We start from the raw sequence: 21,507 nt of genomic DNA on the forward strand, positions 1-21,507 counted from the left end.
TACTCTCGGTAGCTTGCCGGGCTCTCCGAGAGGGGCGGAGGAATCGAACTCGGGTCGGCCATGTTGGCCACTTGTAAGGCGAACACCCTACCACTGTGCTAATTTAATATGCAAAATGCTTCCTCTCTTGCAAAGTCAAGCACAGTAGCCTTTTAATTGAGGAGTTTTCTCTCACTATCCTCCAAAAGGCTATATATAACTAAAACATTAACAGAGTGGAGCTGTATACAAGTTTTTATTTCTCTTCTTCTTTAAAGAACAATGATATCAACTCCAACCTCTAGTATCTTTCATATTGTTTATTTTTAAATAATAATTATCACTGGGTAGTAGTAAAGATGGGGCAGTCAACTTGTTTTGTTTGGTGAGGCAAAATTACTATTTATGCCATATATAACTTTAGATTTTTAAGAAGTTACTATTAACATACTATTGACTATTTTCACACAATCCAAAACTGATAAAAATTTGCATCTTTTTAAAAAATTTCTGGGTTACAATAGTAAACAAAAAATAAAATTCAATTATCAAAAATAAATCTACTTTCACACACTACTTTCAGTAGTAAATATAAGAGGCAGATTCAAGATCTCTAACTATAAAATAAAATGGCCAGATTTTAATCTCTAATTGAATCTCACTAGAAGTCCAAATGCACTAAAGAAATGCAATTTATCTTCAAGTGTATCCTTTATTCTTTTAGTAAAAGTTTTGTTAATATAAATTTTTTTGCTTTAACAGGAAAAGTAAAGCACAAAAACAGAAATCATCTCTGCATTATAAAACACATAACTATTCACATTTGGTGAATATTCTTCCGAATATTTTTCCTCTAAAAGCACACATAGACACATGCACCCTCTTTTGTTTTTCGATGAAGATTTTTTTTTTCTTCTGAAGCCATAACAGGTGATGCACAGGGGTTCCTCCTGGCTCTGCACTCAGGAATTACTCCTGGCGGTGCTCAGGGGACCATACGGGATGCTGGGAATCGAACTCGGGTAGGCCGTGTGCAACGCAACCGCCCTACCTGCTGTGCTATCATCGCTCCAGCCCCCCTCTTCTTTTGTTTTTAAACACAAGCATCAAATTAGGGTATACTTTGTCTTGTAATTTCTTTCTTTACTTCCAAGTAAATCATGTAATCAATCTTTCCCTGTCAATTTTATTTCACTTATTTTATAAACTGAATAGTATGCTAGTACAAAGTACTTATATGAAGTACTATACACATATGTAGGTACATAATAGTACTTATGACTTTTAGGTTAAATTTTATTACACTTTACAAAACTCTGTGGAAGAAAAAAGAGTGAAGGAACTCAGTGAATATCCACAGTACAAAACTTTTTTGTTTATATTGTTTTTATTAAAACTTCTCGGCCAATCATACTTTATTTTCGCATTTACAGGAAATTAAAACAAGCGAACAAAGGGTTTTTTTCCCTTAAAGCTAAAAGCTGGACACCTGTAAACCTATTACTTGAAATTTAAACTTCTGGACCATTTTTTATTTCTAATTTAAGCAATATGTGATTATCATCAATAAACTATCTAAATTCTTGATTATCACTACTGCCAACATTTATCAAAATGAATGGAAATCTTTCTCATATAATCCCCAATTTAGAACTGATATTTTTTTCCTAAGATAGCAACAATAATTTTATAACAGCTTTTCATGAAAAAAGAACCCTTTAGAATACTGAATTAAATATGCAGATTTTCAAATCATCTAAATATATCAGAACTGAGAACATGAGGTAGCTTCTTGATTTTGTTGGCATTCTACACACAGCTGATCCAACTTAAACCAAAGAAAAAACAAGACTGAGGTTAATTAAAGATAGTTAAAAAAAAAAAAAGTCTTTGCAACTTTTTTCCCCCCTTCCCATGAATCTGGGTTTGCCTTAGAGAAGCTAGGACCAATGTAATATGAGGGAAATGATAGTGTGATTTAAAGAAGAATCCTTAAATCAATGGGTTCTGCTTTTGCATCTTTTAGAATGTCCCTCTTTAAACCAGAAAGCACAAAAAGAAACCCAGTTACCCTACGATCTCTGTGATGTGAAGAAGCCACATCAGAATTAGAATCCACACAGAGAGAAAGTAGAGACTTCTTGAGTATTCAGAAAAACCTCCAGGACATAAGTCAGCTAACGATCAAGTGAAGGAAACTAATGATTTCACAGGATATCACAAAAGGAGGAAAAGTGTCCATCTGAGTCTTGGTACAAATCCTCCACCACAGAATTCTGAGTTTATAAACTAATAGTTGTTTGAAGTCAGTAAGTTTGGGCATAGACTTATTCCATTGAACAGATAGGAAAAATATATCCATATATATTAAGTACATGCAAGCCCTACTTGTAAATAACAATGATGGTATTGGAAGTGGGAAAGATGTCGTCCTAATAATTATTACAACCAACACTAAATTAAGGTATCTGAAGCTATGTTGTAATTTAGGAAAGTAAGCCCAATTTTCGAGTCAAGATGAATAAAAGAAAGCAATTGTTATAGTTGCCTATTGCTTGGGAAAACATTCAATATAACTTAGGTGAGCTACTAACAGATGCACAAAGTTTTCTAAACAGAAAATCTAACAAGTTAGAGAAAAATATACCCCAAAAAAGTACAAAATCAATACTTTATGGAAAGCAATAGTATACTTGAGAACAGAAGTTAATATTAACATGACATACGCTAAGAGAATATTCTGTGTCTATGCACTATGAAAACACTAGATTTCCTAGGAAAGTACTAAGAATCTTTGAAAAGGTAAAGTAAAAAATCAGTATATCATAGTCTTATTACTAAAGGTAAAACACATACAAAACAAAAAGTTGTTTTTCTTCCTTTGGAGGCTCAATGTCTATAAGTAACAGACACAAAAGTTTTTGTAAGAAATTGTACGTAAAGCCTATCCAAAGCATATGTACATCTTAAGTAATCTTGCCTTCTCTTCTTGGTATTTTAGTAGTTCTACATTCAAATCTTAACAGTTCTCCTAAGTTAAAATCATAAATTTTGTATTATGAAAAATACTAAGTGCATCTAATTTAAATACACAAAGGCATACAACTGATGTTTTTTATTCAGTATGACATTAGCATGTGGAAAAAAATAGCAAACAAAATTCAAAGTTATCCAAATCCAGATTTCTGTAGAGAAAAATTTAGTTTTTAATGACTATGAAGGGATATAATTACCTCTAAATTTAAGACATGTTTTTCTTAAAACTTACTTCTTGTTATGTTACTACAAAGAATAATTCTCCTCTCCACACCCCATTCAATTTTTATCTACTTCTTGGTATAAAAGCTTCTAAAATCAAGAAATTTATCTTAAATATTATACTTCTGGGAATCATCATTTGTGATTAACATAAGGCCATGGATTTTAATAAAAAAGAATTGATGGTGGAAATATTTTTGCTGATTTTATTAAATTCATCAGCCTCATTCAGACTGCATTTTTAGTTTAACAAGTGACAATCAGAATAGGGGTTCCTAACTTACATGAAAAAAAAATTACCTTATTTTTAAAATACTTCCTCCTCCACACTACCCACACTCTGCATATCTCTGAAGTTACATGATCATTTTCAAAGTAGTCTCTAGCTAGAGATCATTGTAAGTGGACAGAAGGGGTGGGGGTGGGGGGAGGTATATTATCATATTAAGTGAATGTTAGAATGGGAAGTCACATCAGAGAAAAATTTAGATTTGCAAAGCATACAAGCTGTCAGTAAGGTAATAGTTTTATTTAATACTTCAAATTAGACTTCTGGGGTTTGACTGTAAAAATATTAGCTATTTAATCTGGTACTATTAATAGTCCAGAAACTATATACATTATCTTTAAAAAATAAATTCCCCAAAGTCAAAACAAGGGGTTCTTTGGGTTTTATGATATGGTTTTCCCTTCATTGATGTGCTAAAAAAGGGGTTATTGGGCACATATTTAAGATGACTTTATTATTAAAATAAGGTACAAATAAATTAGCCAAACAAGAATAAAACTTAAGCCATGCCGTGTTATTTAATAAAAATACTAACATGCCATTACTTGCTCTGCTGATTGTCACACTAAAGCAATTACATCAGCAGTCTACCTGTAAAAATTTCTTCTTCATTTCATCAAAGATATTTTGTCTGCACCTCCAAAACACATCCTATGGTATATAAGAACAAAATGAATTACAAATTATTTTTTTAAATAAAGGTATGACAGTGAATTACCTAAAAACATTTTTGCTACAAACTTAGTGTTAAAAAGTATTATTATACCATCTAGGATTTGATTCAGAATTTAAAATTGTAATTTTTATCTTGGGCTGGAGCGATAGCACAGCGGGTAGGGCATTTGCCTTGCAAGCGGCTAACATAGCTGGCCCAAGTTCGATTCCTCTGCCCCCTCTCGGAGAGCCTGGCAAGCTACCGAGAGAATCTCGCCCGCATGGCAAAGCCTGGCAAGCTCCTCGTGACATATTCGATATGCCCAAAACAGTAACAAGTCTCACAATTTGTTGTGAGATGTTACTGGTGCCCGCTCGAGCAAATCGATGAACAACGAGAGGACAGTGCTACAGAATTTTTATCTTAGGTCTCAATTACTTTTGTGTGAATACTGAAACCATGCAATTTCCAAACTTACCTGTCTTATAACTAGAAGTTTTGTAATTTCTGATATCCTCTCCCACTTCATGCTTTTCCTCCACCCTCAAAAAGCCTCAACTATTTGACTATGGCAACCACCGATATGTCGGTTTCTGAATTTAGCTTTTTCTCTTTTTTTATTAGATATATATATGATAATATGATAGTGATTTTTCTAAGTCTAGTGATAAATATCTCTTAATCATTGGTGAATTCTGAAGAAAAAAACCAACACCCCAAATTTTGCTCATTTATAAAGCCAGGTCTTTCACAACAGGTATTCTTAAAGGCTGCTTAACATTATTACCAAGTATTATTACCAAGTAGTAATAATTATTAATTATTTTATTAATAATTATTACCAAGTATTATTACCAAGTAGTAGTAATACTCCCCTCTCGGAGAGCCCGGCAAGCTACTGAGAGTATCTCGCCCACACGGCAAAGTCTGGCAAGCTACCCGTGACATATGCCAAACAATATGCCAAACACAGTAACAGTTGTCACAATGGAGATGTTACTGGGCCCGCTTGAGCAAATCAATCAACGGGAGGACCGTGACCGTGACCATGAGGGCTGGAGCGATAGCACAGCGGTAGGGCGTTTGCCTTGCATGCAGCCAACATGGCCGACTCGAGTTCGATTCCTCCGCCCCTCTCTGAGATCCCAGCAAGCTACCAAGAGTATCTCGCCCACAAGGCAGAGCCTGGCAAGCTACCCGTGACATATTCGATATGCCAAACACAGTAACAAGTCTTATAATGGAGACGTTACCGGGCCCGCTCGAGCAAATTGATGAACAACAGGAGGACCATGATTACCAAGTAATTAGTACTGTCCACGATTTTGCTCGAATGGGCACCAGTAATGTCTCCATTGTGAGACTTGTTACTGTTTTTGGCATTATCTAATACGTCACGAGGAGCTTGCCAAGCTCTCCAAGATGGGTGGAGGAATCGAACCTGGGTCGGCAGCGTGCAAGGCAAATGCCTTACATTTTCTCTTAATATAAATAGCCTTATTGTATGATGAGTTTATCATAACAATTAAGAAAAATATATAGGGGCTGGAGAGATAGCACAGCAGGTAGGGCATTTGCCTTGCACACGGCTGACCCAGGTTCGATTCCCAGCATCCTGTATGGTTACTTGAGCACTGCCAGGAGTAATTCCTGAGTGCAAAGCCAGGAGTAACCCTGTGCATTGCTGGGTGTGACCCAAAAAAGCAAAAAATATACATATACATGTACATATGTATATGTATTCGATATGCCAAACACAGTAACAACAAAATCTCCAATGAAGACGTTACTGGGCCCGCTCGAGCAAATTGATGAACAATGGGAGGATAGTGACAGTGACAGTGATACATATACACATATATAAAAATAAAGACAACTTATAATCGAAAGATAATCTCTTAGAAAATCTTCCACATAATTCCACATTCCTAATATATTTGGTTTTTTCCACCTACATCAATAAACTTCATTATCTTATATTCTAACTACTATTAATGGGCTTTTAGGAACCTTCATTTTTCTAAATCTTTGGTTATTTGTACCATTTTTTTCTCTAAAATATAATTTCCCAGAGAATTACAAGTTCATACTCATTTTTTAGGGTTTTTTATAATATGATGCAAAAAAACAAGATTTTCTCCTTCACAAGTATTGAACTGCAATTCTTTGTCAAACACTGTTCTGGGTGCAGGGAAAATAGCTGTGAACAAAGCCTTTGTTCTCAAAATGCTACTACCATAAAGCAGAAATTCAACCATAAACAAATCTAAACCACCATGCATTCACCAGCCTCAGAACCTTTGCATTTCTGTACAGTATACCTGAAGTGCTCTTCTCCCCAAGACTCCTCCTTGACTCAATTTCATTGTGGTGCCTTTATGTCCACAAAATCTTTGACATGCCTCCTAGCAAGCACAAGAATCTATGTGCAGTTTCTAACATGGGCTTCTTTTAGTGCCTTTCTGTGAAACACAATATGACTTACAATGGCTGGGTTAGGAAAAAAAGGCAATAGGTTTTTGGCTATCTCAGATTTTGCCCTTGGAAGCAGGCCACTAGGCTGTCAAAGGGAAAGGTCATATGTAGATGGTCTAGTCACAGTCTACATAAGATCCAGCTGGCAATAATCACTAACCACCATGCATATGAGTGAGGAAGCATTCAGATGAAACCAGCCCCCAGACTTTCAGCTGCCCTAGCTGATGCCAGCTAGGGAGAAGCAAGCTGGTCATGCCAATTCTGCACAAAATGCATTATCTTTGAGAAAAATCAATGCTTTTGGAGAAAGACTACACAGAGAAAGACAACTGGATCATCAAATATCTCACTCAATGTGCCCTTCTCTCAACATTCTTTTTTAAGATTATAATCCAAATAATACTCACGTCCCTTCCTGCTTTAGGTACTTATAGAGTACTTATAGACACTTGATACATGTGTTTATATATTACTTGCATACAAGACAAAATAAAGCAAATACATATTCCTTACTTTAGTATAGTAAGCAGTATTTAAATATTAGACAACTGACAACACAAAATAACAATCCCTATGAAAGCAAAGAAAACAAGATAAATCAGCTCAAAGCTGCTGTGAGAGAAACAGAGTAGTGAGTCCAATACTCTCTGAATTGAAGAGATGAAACTGTGGTCTCAAAAGGATCATCTGCTCTACAACTTACAAAGAGAATATTGGGTAGAAGAAAGCTAGGCTTTCTTGTTTGTAACAAGTTCCAGAGACCAGAAGAGCAGTCTGCCTTGAGTATTCAGCTCAGTACATACCAGCATAAGCTTATGAAAACATTGCCTAAGACAGGGAGAATATTACCTGAAAAAAACCACAGGTGTTCATAATGGTTACCACCTGACAGATTCAGTTTCACTGTCACTGTCCTCCCGTTGCTCATCGATTTGCTCGAGCAGGCCCAGTAACATTGTGAGATTTGTTACTGTGTTTGGCATATCGTACGTCATGGGTAGCTTGCCACGTTTTGCCGTGTAGGCGAGTTACTCTCGGTAGCTTGCCAGGCTCTCCAAGATTAAAAAAATTAAAACACACACACACACACACACACACACACACACACACACACAACACTAGGGCCATGAGAAGTAGTCATTAGACCCTCAACAGTGGAATTAGCCATATTGGGCTTCCTTTCAATCTTACAATCTAAAAAGGAAGCTGCATGTTCAAATTTCCATTTTAGAATAAGTAGTATATCTGAGATAAAACTGGAACTGCACAGTGATCCCCCGAATACCTCCAGAACTGATGCCTAAACAAAAAAATAGGTATAAACCACAAGCATTGCTGTGTATGCCCTCCAAACCAAAACCAAAAAACAACAAAAAGAAAATAGCAGTAGAAACTATTAAAAATGGTGAAGTGAGGTAGACACAGGTAGAGTGTGTACTGGTGGGAGGACTGGAAGCAATGGGGTAAAGAATACAGAAGGCCCCTTTTTTATTTTACATAACTACAGACGAATCTACAATTATCTCAAAACTAAATTTAATAATAATAATTAAAAAAAAAAACCTCAGCACACCCAACCTACTATTTCTTTCCCTGTTCCCGGGAGACTAAATAAATAAATAAATAAACCTAAAAAGGAGATGAAAAGGGGGGAAATGGAAGATAGGGTGAGAATAATACTCCTGAGAATGGATAGACACAGCTGGCTTTCATGATGACATATGCAGCTCCTATTTAATCAATTAATTGTATTCTTTCCTTTGTCCATTTCCTTCCTCTCTCCCTTCTAGTCTCACCCCCCCCACACACACCCCTCTGGGTGACATAACACACACACACACACACACACACACACACATACACACACACACCAGGTGGTGGGGTGGTCTAAAACTCCAAACACACACACACTGGATGGTATAAAACTCCACACCAAGACTTAACATTTATTACTTAAAATGTAATAAATAGGTAATGGCTAAGAAATAATGGCTAAGTGATTTCAGGAGCTTGACAGAAACAATCCGTTTCTTTTTTTTCCTCGAAGAATCTCTCTCGCTGTATCTTAAAGTTCAAATAATTTCCATAAAAATTACTTTCATAGAGGAAAAAAACACAAATTTCCAGAAAAATTTAAATTATCTAAATATGTAAGGAAAAAGTATCATGAGAATTAGAAACTAACAAAAAACAGAGATAAAGCATAACAAGAATTTTTAAATTTTTTTTTGTTTGCTTTTTGGGTCACACCTGGCGATGCACAGGGGCCACTCCTGGCTTTGCACTCAGAAATTACTCCTGGTGGTGCTCGGGGCATCATATGGGATGCTGGAAATCGAACCCGGATCGGCCACGTGCAACGCAAACGCCCTACCCTCAGTACTATCACTCCAGCCCCCACAAGAAACTTCTAAAGAACTCTCAATTGCTGAGCAAATAGCAGCAAACTAGATTTTAAAATTATCAAAAAAATCCCCGGGGGAAATGTAATGGAAGACTAAAGCAAGAACTCAACGGCTTTAAGGAAAAAAAACAAATAAAGAATTATTGAACTCCATGATAAAACTAAAATTTTCCAGACACTAGTGGCATGAGATGTAGAACACTTGGGCATTAAGACACATAAACCATAGTGTAAGAGGATCTAATATACAGCCAGGAGAAGAGAGACTGGAAATAGATATAATAAATAGAGAATGACTAAGAAATTTCAAGAATGGACTAAAATACCAAGTCAAATTAAGAAAAACCCAACAAATCTCAAGCATAAATTTAAGAGTTTAAATGCAGCCACAGAAAATCATATTACAGAATATGATGTATCAAATTTAACTGATACTTTCAATTAGTAAAATTTAACACCAAATTTATTAAATATAGAACATGATACTCAATACACACACACTCGCGCGTGTGCGACACACACACACACACACACCACCCACACCCAGCCAAAGACATTAAAGTAAAAATCAATAAAGCTGAAAGATAATTTCTCAAAAGCAAACTTGGAAGCCAGAAGCTTGGAACATACTTCCAATTTTTTTAAGTGGCGGGGAGGGAGTATCTTATCCTAGAATACTGTCACTGTCACTGTCCTCCCATTCGAGATTTGCTCGAGCAAGCCCAGTAATGTCTCCATTGTATATAGCAAAAATGTTATTCAGAAATAAGTTTTGTTACTAGTAGATTCTTAATTGAAAATACCCATAAAAAAAAGTATACGTCATTACTAACTTCTAAGCCAACTCCCAAACATTTAATGTTTTGTCCTGTCTACTAATGTTTTCTCAAGGTTAAAAATCCCAGTCAACATCAGACTGTAACTATATGAGAGACTCCATTTGAGAGAGACTCCACTGAGGCAGGTCAATTCACAGATCGCTAAAGGCTTTCATTGTCATCATCAAGAAAAATCTGAAAAGTCTGAGGCACCTCTTGCACTTAGAACTGCAATAGAAGACATGAAGACGTAATGTTTGGGCAGAAAAAGTTATACTAAAGGAAAGGTGATAAGTAAGTTCTCATCTAACTAACTTTCCCAATGACAGTGAACAATAACTCATTTCCACTAAACAATACAGCACCACAATCATGTTGGAGTGCAACTATATGATACCATAATCATATCACCATGAAGAGATCTTTCTGGAAAATCACTCTCGGGAGCTGGAGTGATAGCACAGCAGGTAGGGCACTTGCCTTGCATGCAGCCCAACCCAGGTTCGATTCCCAGTATCCCATATGGTCCCCCGAGCATGGCCAGGAGTAATTCCTGAGTGGATGAACCAGGAGTAACCCCTGTGCATCTCTGGGTAGGACCCAAAAAGCAACAAAACAAAACAAAACAAAACACTATCAATTCGGGCTGGAGAGATAGCACAGCTGCTGGCCAGGCCACACCCGGTTCAATTCCTCCGCCCCTCTCATAGAGCCTGGCAAGCTACTGAGAGTATCTCGCCCGAGCAGCAAAGACTGGCAAGCTACCCGCGACGTATTCGATATGCCAAACACAGTAATGACAAGTCTCACAATGGAGACATTACTGGGCCCGCTCAAGCAAATCGATGAACAACAGGAGGGCAGGACAGTGCAGTGCTACTATCAATTCAGTGTATATAAGATGTCTAAACAAGGAGCTCATGTAGTGCCAATTAATGAGGCACAGACTTTGCATATTTAATATGCGACTGAGACTATTCATGGATTTTAGAACCACACAAAAGAAAAATACAACTTCCAGCAAATACCTCAGTCAGAAATGTAACACCACCCCCCACACGCAAACCTTAAGCACCATAACCAAGCATGACTCCAGTCATTATTACTTATAACACTGACATGAATAAAAAGGCAAAATGTGCCGACATAATTATACCACTTAACTAAAGTCCCAACTAAATAATTATGTCTTATGGGTATCCCTGAGGCCCAGATAGACAGTACAGGGATTAAGGTGCTTGATTTGCCATTGAAGTCCTGGTTCAATTCCAAGTATCAAGTGTGGTCCTGAGTACACTGCCAGGAGTAAATCCTGACATCACCAGGTATGGCCAAAAACAACAAAAAATTGTCCTTGGCCCTGTTTAAATCAGTATTAAAAGTATTCAAAACCAGAAAAAAAAAAGCTAAATTTCAATAATCAATACTTAAATACATCAAATAGAATCAAGTTTCAAAAGTATCAACAGGATCAAACAAAGATTAAAACTACTAGAAATAAAGCCCATTTTTTGTTCCAAAAATGAAACAGACATATATGGCAATTCATCAATTTTCTCTTTTATTATTTTTTTTGTTTGGAAGCCATACATGATGGTGCTCAGGGTTAACTTTTGGTTCTGTGTTCCGGGATCACATCAGGCAGGGCTCAGGGGACCATTTGAGGTGCTGTAGACCAAATCCAGGTTGGCTTCATGCAAAAGCAAACACTCTATCTGATATACTATAACTCCAGCCCTCTATATCTTTAAAGTTCCATGGGGGCAGGGAGAAAGCTCAGGAATCAGAGGCTTGTTCATATATGAACAAGAACCCAAGACAGAACGTCAGAACAATACTGTCCTTCAAGAATCACCAGATGTAGCCCCAGGAGGTTTCCAGCACCAGTGGGCTCAAACAGTGCCATTTAAAGGACCCCTAACATTGAACCATCAACTCAGGTTGGCCAAAAACTGCCAAGAGTGTGCCTGGGCCACCCTGAGCTTAGAGGAGCCACTTCAATACTAAAGTAAACTGGGTGGGCACTGGTGGAGAGATGGGTACTCGAGCATTGTATGACTGAAACACAAGCACGAAAATATGTAAATCTGTAACTGTATCTCACGGTGATTCACTAATAAAAAAATTTAAAAAAAAACTAAACTATGATTCCTCAATTTAAAAACTTTAAATTAAAAATATTAAAAAATTTACCCAGGATAGAGCCAATCATCAAACATGAACATGAAAGGATGCTTATCAGAACACCCTATGCAACATGAGAGTTGGTTGATTTGCCAAAGGGAACAGTTTATACGAAAATTATGCAAACACACATACATACATACATATATAATATACATATATGCAGTAGATATATTTCAGATTTGAAAAATGGTACATGTCATTTACTGATAAAAATAGTAAACACACATGAGTTAAAAATAATACTAGATTTTTAAAAATAATTTTTACTCTTTTTAAATTGTACTTTTTCTTCCCCATTTTCTTCCCTTTGTTGCTGTGGTGCTCACTGAGGTCATACCTGTTAATTGCTGTGCTCATACACACCTGTGTGCAGTGATGAAGATCACCACAGTGTGCAGCATTAAAGATTCCAAACAAGAGTCTACAGAACTGTACTCAGCACAAATGGGCGGCACCAGAATCTAACACTACACCTTCAAGCTTGCAAAACAGGTGCTTTGGCCAATGAAACACTAACAGTCCCCAAAAGATGGTGAGCTTTAAAATATGTAACAGAACAGCATTCTGTGAAAAAATGCACAGAACAAAGTCCTTGAGGGACAAAATCTGACAAAAAAATTACCTTTTTCTTTTATGTTTTCTTTTATGTTCTGCTCTTTGGCAGGGCATATGTATTTATTTCAAAACCTAAGTGTGTGGGGGCACATGTACAGGCATGAGCACACACACTTATACACACTGTGAACCACATCCAGGGCTTCATACATTCAAAGTTTATGTCTTCCAGTGAGCTAATCTCTGGCTTTGATAAAACTGATGGGGACGCCTTGCATTTGTGAGGTCCTGGATACTGGCTTCTAGCATTTCCAAGTGTACCCCTTGTGGTCCCAAAGCAGTGGTGAGTATACCCTCTCAAACAACAAAAAGGGGAGGGGGGTAGCTTGGCATTTGCAGGTGACGATTATGAAGTGTTAGCCCCTCCTACACTTTTAATCAAAAGAGACAAATTAAAACTTCCTGATAAGAAAATGAAAGCAAACTGCCTAGGCAGCAGTAAAAATAAAAATAATTTGGGGGGTTTCAAGGATGACACTCCTAAGTGTGTATAAGCTAACTGAATAATGTTTCTACAGAAAAAAAGGAACAAAAACTATCACAGTCAAAGAGTAGGTAACATCAATAGGAAATAATAGATGGATTACTAACATTTGGGAATACTACACAAGAGCTGTAGGGGTTAGAAAAAGTGTAGGAGGTAAGTCACTTGACTTGTACGCAGCTAAATGACCCCATTTGATTAGTCCCAAGTACCACTGGTGCTGTCCAGGAGACCTCTGAGCAACACCACAGTGATATATGTAATTCCCAGGACTATCACGGTCTAAACAGAAACATCCCCAGTCCTATCACCAAATCACTGACCCAGCTGGCGAAGAATCCCAGTGCCATGTCCAATGGCCTGCTGAGTTCCACACCCTCCCACCACCACCCCAAAAACGAAGAGCTGAAGGAATTGAAAAGATACATAAAACAAAAGCTCATAATAATTGTGAACTTAACATCATCATCAATCAATATTTATTTGGAATAATAGAGGAGAGAACCATGTGAAGGGCAGAAGTCTTTACTAAGAAAAATTTTAAAATGAATAGTATAAATTTATGTAGTGACTTAAAAAAGAACTTTCATAATTTATAGTCCTAGAGACACACACTGTATTTTACTCCTTAATATTTTCAAGCTAGAGAGATAGTACAGCGGGTAGGGTACCTGCTTTGCACACGGACTTAAATCTGAGTTCAACTCCTGGCAACCCATAAGGTCCCAAGTCCTGTCAGGAATGATCCTAGATCACAGAGCCAGGAATAAGTCCTGAATACCACCTGGTGTATCCAAAACCAAAACAAAGTAAAGTGTTTTCATTGCTGAAATAAAAATGGGAGTAGATGGCACTTCTCCCTAATCCTCCTGTATAACAAAACCTGCTATCAATAGGCCCAGCTCCACATCTCCTGAATGCCTTCCCATCCTCCCAGATGAGATTAATCTCCAGGCTGACATTTTCCAGGTTTTATGGAACCCAGCAGAATCCCCTTCCCTTCCATCTGTGTCCTCACAGCACCCACACCTGATCTCCACCATATCAGCAGCTTCATATCTCCTAAATTCTACTTGTTTCCCCATCCTCCCAGCAAAACAGCAAGTCCAATGGGGAAGATACTTAGAAGCCCACCAATCTCAGTGAGTTAACAGTAACAGCTCAACTACCAACAACCAGCAACCAGTTCTGTAAATTCTTAGAGAATGATTTTAGTGATTTTAGTGACATGTCGAGGATGTTTTATAAGAGCAAAGAAACGGTATCACAGATGGTGAAGTACAAGAAACTATAAGCACAGAAATGAGAACTCTACAATCATAAGTGACTATAGGAATACAGTAGATGGTATTTAAAAAAAATGAATAGAACATCTGGGCAGCAGAATAACGGTAGCTGAGGAAATAATTAAAAAGTTCCAAGATGAGAGGCAGAAAACCTCTAGAAAACAACAGAAGATAGAAAAAAAAGTCTGAAAACAAACCTGGTTACTTGCATATGTAAAGTATGTATGTGACTCTGACCAGAGTCATCTCCCCAGTCTTTCTAGTTATTCTTGAAAAACTAAAACCATCTACATTGTATATTCATTATACGACATACTAATATAAACCAAAGATTAAAAAGGTACCAGAAGTTGTACAGGAAACAGGCTAGGAATCTCAGGATCCCAAGAACAAAGGACATGACAGTTAATCCTCAAGATTTTTGTTTAATATAGTCATTCTGAGTGGGTATAAATTAAAAAACCACAAGGAAAGACTGTCTCCTCAAAAATATCAAGAAAGGAGCGACCTGAAAAAAACAGGACATTTTTAGACATTAACACACCCTCCCAGCCCAACACCACAGGAAAAATAAACAACTGCTGCCTGCCCCTTCCCCAAACATTAGATCAAGAGAGAAGCCTTGATTTCTTTACTCCCCTGGTTATAAGGAAGTCCTTTCCTTCTCTCATACACAACAGAATGGAGTCAGTGAAGACCGAGTGGGGACTTTCATCAGAGCTTAGTGGCAAGAAGCACCCTTAACTTTAGCAGGTGTCAAATGGGGAAGAATACCAAAGTGCCTTACTGCCATAGCAGGGCAGGTGAACACTGAAGTTTATGGCTGCAACTGCATGAACTTTACCCTTACCCAGCAAGAGTAAGGCACCACTCCTACCAATGGCTGTAAATAAAAGCAGATAAAAACCTGGAATTTCAACCCTACCTCACAGTAACAAGCATATGCTCACTTTCCCCTGCTGTCATAGTTTAAAAGAACATCTCTCAAAATATGAGAGTTATGTAGGATCCAGAAACTCATAAAACCCCAAATGCCAGGATAAAATGGAAAAAAAAATCCCCTTTCATACCAAGATCTGCGAAAATCTCAACTTCACTGAGAAAATGCATTTAACAGATGCCAACAAGAAGACATGAATGTTGAAATAATCTGGCAAGAATTTTGAGTAGACATTATAAAAATGTACAAAACACTGTTTTTTGTTCATAATAAAAATTAGGAACACACATGAAGTAAATGAAAAAAACTATCAGCAAAGAAACAGCAAACAGAATAGTACAGAAGGTAGGGCGCCTATGGCTGACTGGGGTTTGATTGATCCCCAGCAACCAAATCTCCTGAGCCAGGAGTGTTTCCTGAATACAGAACCAAAAGTGAACCCTGAGCATCACGAGTGTAGTCAAAGGGGGAAAAGGCAGATAAAATACATAAAATTAAACCTCACTAGGTGGGTTTAAAACCAGAATGACAATTACACTGGAAAGAATCAGTGTCTGAAGGTGAGAGCAATAGAAATCTTTACCTGGACAAAGAAAAATAACTTAAATCAGTCTCCAGCACCTAAAGGTCTAACAGGTCTTAGATTTAACAGACAGAACCTTATCCGATTCACATGCTATGCAAATACTAAAAGAAAAAGGAGAAAGAGGGGAAAGACACATCAGCTTCGTTTAAAAGGTTTCCAAAACATGACCAGCTCTAAGTGTTCAAACTTCCTGCTGTTCTGGCAATTTCTTTTCTGGGTTTAAAATCAAAAGAAATGAAACAAGGAACTCATATATTAGCAACCCCATGTTTATAGAGGCAATATTCACAATAGCTAACACAGAGGTCAAAGAGACAGAGCAACAGACTGAATGTGTTTTGCATGCAGGATGCTGGGGTCTTAGCCCCAACACCACAAAGTACTTCAAGAACCACAGAGAGAGAACCCTGAGCACCGAGCCAGAAAGAACCCCGAGCATTACCAGATATGCCCTAAAACAAACAGAAAAAAATCAATTTCAATTCAGAATGGTACTGAGCATTTAAAAAGAAAAGCAATTATGATACATGCCACAATATGGTTAACCTTCTGGAGAACATTATACTAAGCAAAATAAGCCTGTCACAAAAAGACAAACATAGTAACACTTGAATGAGGTAACTGGAATAGTCAAATTTATAGGTAAAAAATATAGAATGGCAGTTGATGGTGGAGGAGTGGGTAAGAGAATGCAAAATTATTAATGGGTACAGTTTTGCAAGATCTCTTAATTGCTGATGATGAAGTAGTAGTGTAAGAATGTAAACATGTGGGGCCAGAAGGAGTACAAAGGTTAAGGAGCCTGCCTAGCATGGGGCTGTGGCTGCAACCCTGATACAAACCATGGCACTGGGCACCGCATATGGTTCCTTGAGCACTGCTAGTCAATGGTCCCTGAGCACCAGTGAATGTGGTCCAAAACAAAACAAAAAGAATGTGGATGCACTTAATAACACTGAATTTCAAGCTTAAAAATGGCAAAGATGGGGGAGAGGGAAAAGTGGCAAAGATGGTAAAGTTTATGTTAGTACTTTTACCACAATTAAATTTTTCAGAGGAGCTGGAGCGATAGCACAGCGGGTAAGGCGTTTGCCTTGCACGTGGCCGACGTGGATTCGATTTTCAGCATCCTACATGGTCCCCTGAGCACCGCCAGGAGTAATTCCTGTTAACCCTGGTGCATCGCTGGGTGTGACCCAAAAAGCACTGTCACTGTCCTCCCGTTGTTCATCGATTTGCTCAAGCAGGCACCAGTAATGTCTCCATTATGAGACTTGTTAATTGTTTTTGGCATATCGAATATGCCATGGGGAGCTTGCCAGGCTCTCCGAGAGGGACAGAGGAATCAAACCCAGGTCAGCCATGTGCAAGGCCTGACCCCCCCCCCAAAAAAAAAAAAAAACCACAATTTTTTTTTAGAAAACTTATGACCATAAGTTAGAGAAAGAGCAACCTTGTCATCAAACTGGGTTTCCAATGACTACATTATACTTAGTATACATTGACAATAAATTATATATGAAAACACAAGTACAAGATAAAATTGATTTTTTATTATTCAAAAACCAAAAAAAACCTGCCTTTTAAGGGTTTTCATATAATTTAAATTCCTATATGAATTTATGTAGCATAATAAAAATAAATGCAAAAAAGACTGAGTCCTAAATAAATACTGCTCTTTCGAAAACCCATTTTTTTTTTGGCTTCTTCTCTGGGACATCTTTCTGTGCCCATATAAATATCTTTTTTTTTTCCGCTTTCTGGGTCACACCCGGCGATGCACAGGGGTCACTTCTGGCTCTGCACTCAGGAATTACCCCTGAATTACCTGTGCTCAGGGGACCATATGGGATGCTGGGAATCAAACCCTGGTCGGCCGTGTGGAAGGCAAGCACGCTACCGGCTGTGCTGTGACTCCAGCCCCCATAAATGTCCTATTTTCAATACACAATTTTTTTCATTCTAAATGGACTATTCTGAAATTTGCTCTTGTCTTAGTACCACACGGGTAGGGCATTTGCTTTGCAAGAGGCCGACCTGGGTTCGATTTCTACACCCCTCTCAGAGAGTCCGGCAAACTACCGAGAGTATCCTGACCACATGGCAAAGCCTGGCAAGCTACCCGTGACATATTCAATATGCCAAAAACAGTAACAAGTCTCATAATGGAGATGTTACTGGCGCCTGCTCGAGCAAGTCGATGAACAACGGGAAGACAGTGCTACAGTGCAGTGCTACATTCATCTACGTGCAAAAATTATAGCACAGCAGGTAGGGTATGTTTGCCTTGCACATGCCAACCCGGGTTTGATTCCTCCGTCCCTCTCGGAGAGCTGGCAAGCTACCAAGAGTATTCCGCCCGCACGGCAGAGCCTGGCAAGCGCCCCACGGTGTATTCGGTATGCCAAAAACAGTAATAACAAGTCTCATTATGGAGACGTTACTGGTGCCCGCTCGAGCAAATTGATGAACAAAGGGAGGACAGTGCTACAGTGCGAAGTGCATATTTTCTACCTACTTCCAATAAGAACATTTAGACGTAATCATAGCCCTGTAGCAATAAACAGATCTAAGACACAGATCTTAATTTCCAAATACTGTTCTCCACAAAAAAGGACCCAGAGATCACTTGCAGAAATAGCTGACTTCACTTTTAAGACTGGAAAAATTAAGAAAAGTTGGAATAACCTGTATTGCTAGAAAGTGAGGAAGTACTCCAAACATACATGGCAGAGTATGTAATGAGAACACAGGAGCCAGTTAGTCAAATCTGGAATAATCTAAACATCAAAACAAGAATAACTTATTCAGTCCTCCAGGAGAACTGGTCCATAGCTGGAAGTTTGCCACAAATGGTAGTGGTGGTGTGTGTGTGTTCATGGGGAGGGGGCGAAGGGTGGCAGTTAGAATAGAGAAGGGACCAGTACGACAATGGTAGTTGGAAATAATCACTCTGGACAAGAACTGAGTGCTGAAAGTAGATAAAGAGATATACATGAAAACCTTTCAGAAGCTGTATTGCATAATGGACAAAAGGGAAGAAGGGAGGAAGGGAGAAAGAAAGGGAGAGAGAGGTGCCTGCTACAGAGGTTGGAATGTGGTAGTGCGAGGGAAACTGAGGACACTGGTGGTGGGAAACACACTGGTGAAGCGAAGGGTGTTGGAACATTGTATGACTGAAAAACAATCATGAACAACTTTGTAATTGTTTGTCTCAGGGTGATTCAATAAAAACAAAGTAAAAATGTACTGATAAAAAATTACTTATTCAATATGACAGTTAATATCAGAAAGATTACTCATGTATGAAGTCTGCATTGGCCCATGGTACCATCAAAAAAACAAAACAAAAAAAAACTGATCACATTTAAAAAATAGAATCATTAACTTTTTATTTGGTATATTTTCTATTTCAAGTTAGAAATCAATTGAGTATGTAAATGAAAGGGCTGGAGCGATAGCACAGCGGTAGGGCATTTGCCTTGCAAGTGGCCAACACGGCCGACCCGAGTTCGATTCTTCCGTCCCTCTCAGAGAGCCCGGCAAGCTACCAAGAGTAGCAACAGGAGCTACTCTCGGCAACAGGAGAGTAAAGCACAATGCAGAAACATTTATTTTTAAAAAGCGCCTCTCACAGAGGCAGACTGGAGGGTGGGAGGCAAAAGGGGGGGCGGGAATTGGTGTTAGGAAGCGGGCACCGGTGAATGGATTGGTGTTGAAACAATGTATGAATAAGTCTGTAATCTCACAGTGACTAATTAAAGAAGAACAATAAATAAAACTAGATACATCACATTTCTCATTTCATTCCCAGTTCTATGGTAGTTATCCTACATAACCATATCCCCCCCCCACCACCATTTTTAATTATGTCGCAGGTATGAAATAAGACTGAGCCACAGGAGAAGCGCAGCCCTTTGGACTCCCCTGCAATTTCTATAGCATTCCCTCATACCTTAGAAGCCAAGTAGAGCGATGCTACCAAGATGGTTTAAGAATGCACCACACTTTTCTAATAAAATATCTCTATGCATTGTTATAATCAAAGCTATAGAGAGCATCCTGCCCGCACGGCAGAGCCTGGCAAGCTACCTGTGACATATTCGATATGCCAAAAACAGTAACAAGTATCACAATGGAGACGTTACTGGTGCCCGCTCAAGCAAATTGATGAACAATGGGAGGACAGTACTACAGTGCTACAGGTTTAAATTTATTTATTTTTAAAATGTCATTATTTTCTTAGAACCATTTTATCTTCAACTCCATTTCCACTGGTATTCCCTCTTGTTCTAAATGGCTAATCCCCAATATTCTCTAATCCAAACATTTTTATCATAATCAATTTATACTCAAAATATTAATTTTTTAGGATCAAATATCTCAAAAAGTTATTTCATATAGCTAAGGATTTTTTTAAAGTTTGTACTATAACCAATGAAAAATCACAAAAGTAGAAAGTATAAATCTGTAATACCAAATGATATATGTATTCATTTGGAAAATAATTTCAATGTATTTTATAGCTTCTGCTTTTGAAAGCATAAATTAAGCTTGTAAAACTTTAACGCATGTGTGTGGTATTGCATTTGATCCCCCCGCTGTACATCAAAACAACTTTTAAATTTCTAACTTGATTTTGAATATCTGAAATATTTCCAAACTAAACTTGAAATCCGAAATTCTTTTAGGCAAAGGCTTTGCTACTATTTAAAGGAAGCTTAATAAGAATCACCAACTACTTTACTTGTTTTCTAAATTCAAATCTTCATATACAAATTGTCAAAAAGAAAGCTTTGCACCTATTTTAAAAATTTAGTCTAAACCTAAAGTGTAAGTATTTTCTACTTTATTATTCTGATTAACTATAAAAATCAGCAGTTACCCATTTAAATACTTATAATTTTAAATATTTTCAGTTTAAATACTTGTAAACATTTACTGCCAATATAAACAACACTCAAGTAATAAATAACAATGTCATTTGGGTAGTATATTAAAAAAAGAAAAGTTCTAATATCCACTCTTAGTGCTCTAGTACTCAAGTGTCCTCAAATAACTACAACTTCTCCCCCTTTTTTGGCTTTTTTGGGTCACACCCAGAGATCCTCAGGGGTTACTCCTGGCTCTGCATGCTTGGGGGAACCATATGGGATGCCAGGAATTAAAACCTGGTCTAGCTGTGTGCAAAGCAAACGCCCTACCCACTGTACTATTACTCCGGCTCCAATACATATCATATTAAAGTACCCATAAAAAGAAACACCAAACCCCCATAATAATTAGAAAACTCTATATCAGTTTATATCGGTCACGGTCCTCCCGTTGTTCATCGATTTGCTCGAGCGGGCCCAGTAACGTCTCCATTGGAGATTTTGATGTTACTGTGTTTGGCATATCGAATACATCACGGGTGGCTTGCCAGGCTCTGCCGTGCTTGGTAGCTTGCCGGGCTCTCCGAGAGGGGCGGAGGAATCGAACTCGGGTTGGCCATGTTGGCTGCGTGCAAGGCAAACGCCCTACCGCTG

The 21,507-nt window shown here is 38.0% G+C and overlaps 1 protein-coding gene and 1 non-coding gene across 4 annotated transcripts in view; both read right to left on the reverse strand.

Annotated features, from left to right (window-relative positions):
• USP47 (ubiquitin specific peptidase 47) overlaps nucleotides 1-21,507 on the reverse strand; it is a 113,930-nt gene that overhangs the window by 75,442 nt on the left and 16,981 nt on the right. Inside the window, exon 2 of one of the 3 annotated variants that reach the window (XM_056115818.1) lies at nucleotides 4,118-4,177. The exons of the other annotated variants lie outside the window; for them this stretch is intronic. Coding sequence (XP_055971793.1) covers nucleotides 4,118-4,177 — 60 coding nt within the window. The remainder of the gene's footprint in view (nucleotides 1-4,117; nucleotides 4,178-21,507) is intronic. 3 annotated transcript variants of the gene reach the window in all.
• LOC130025638 (small nucleolar RNA SNORA14) lies at nucleotides 19,847-19,982 on the reverse strand. The gene has a single exon (XR_008792767.1). It is a non-coding gene; the product is annotated as a small nucleolar RNA SNORA14 (small nucleolar RNA).

Source organism: Sorex fumeus, unplaced genomic scaffold, assembly GCF_029834395.1.
Source record: "Sorex fumeus unplaced genomic scaffold, SorFum_2.1 ptg000030l, whole genome shotgun sequence".
In the NCBI taxonomy this organism is placed as follows: Eukaryota; Metazoa; Chordata; class Mammalia; order Eulipotyphla; family Soricidae; genus Sorex; species Sorex fumeus.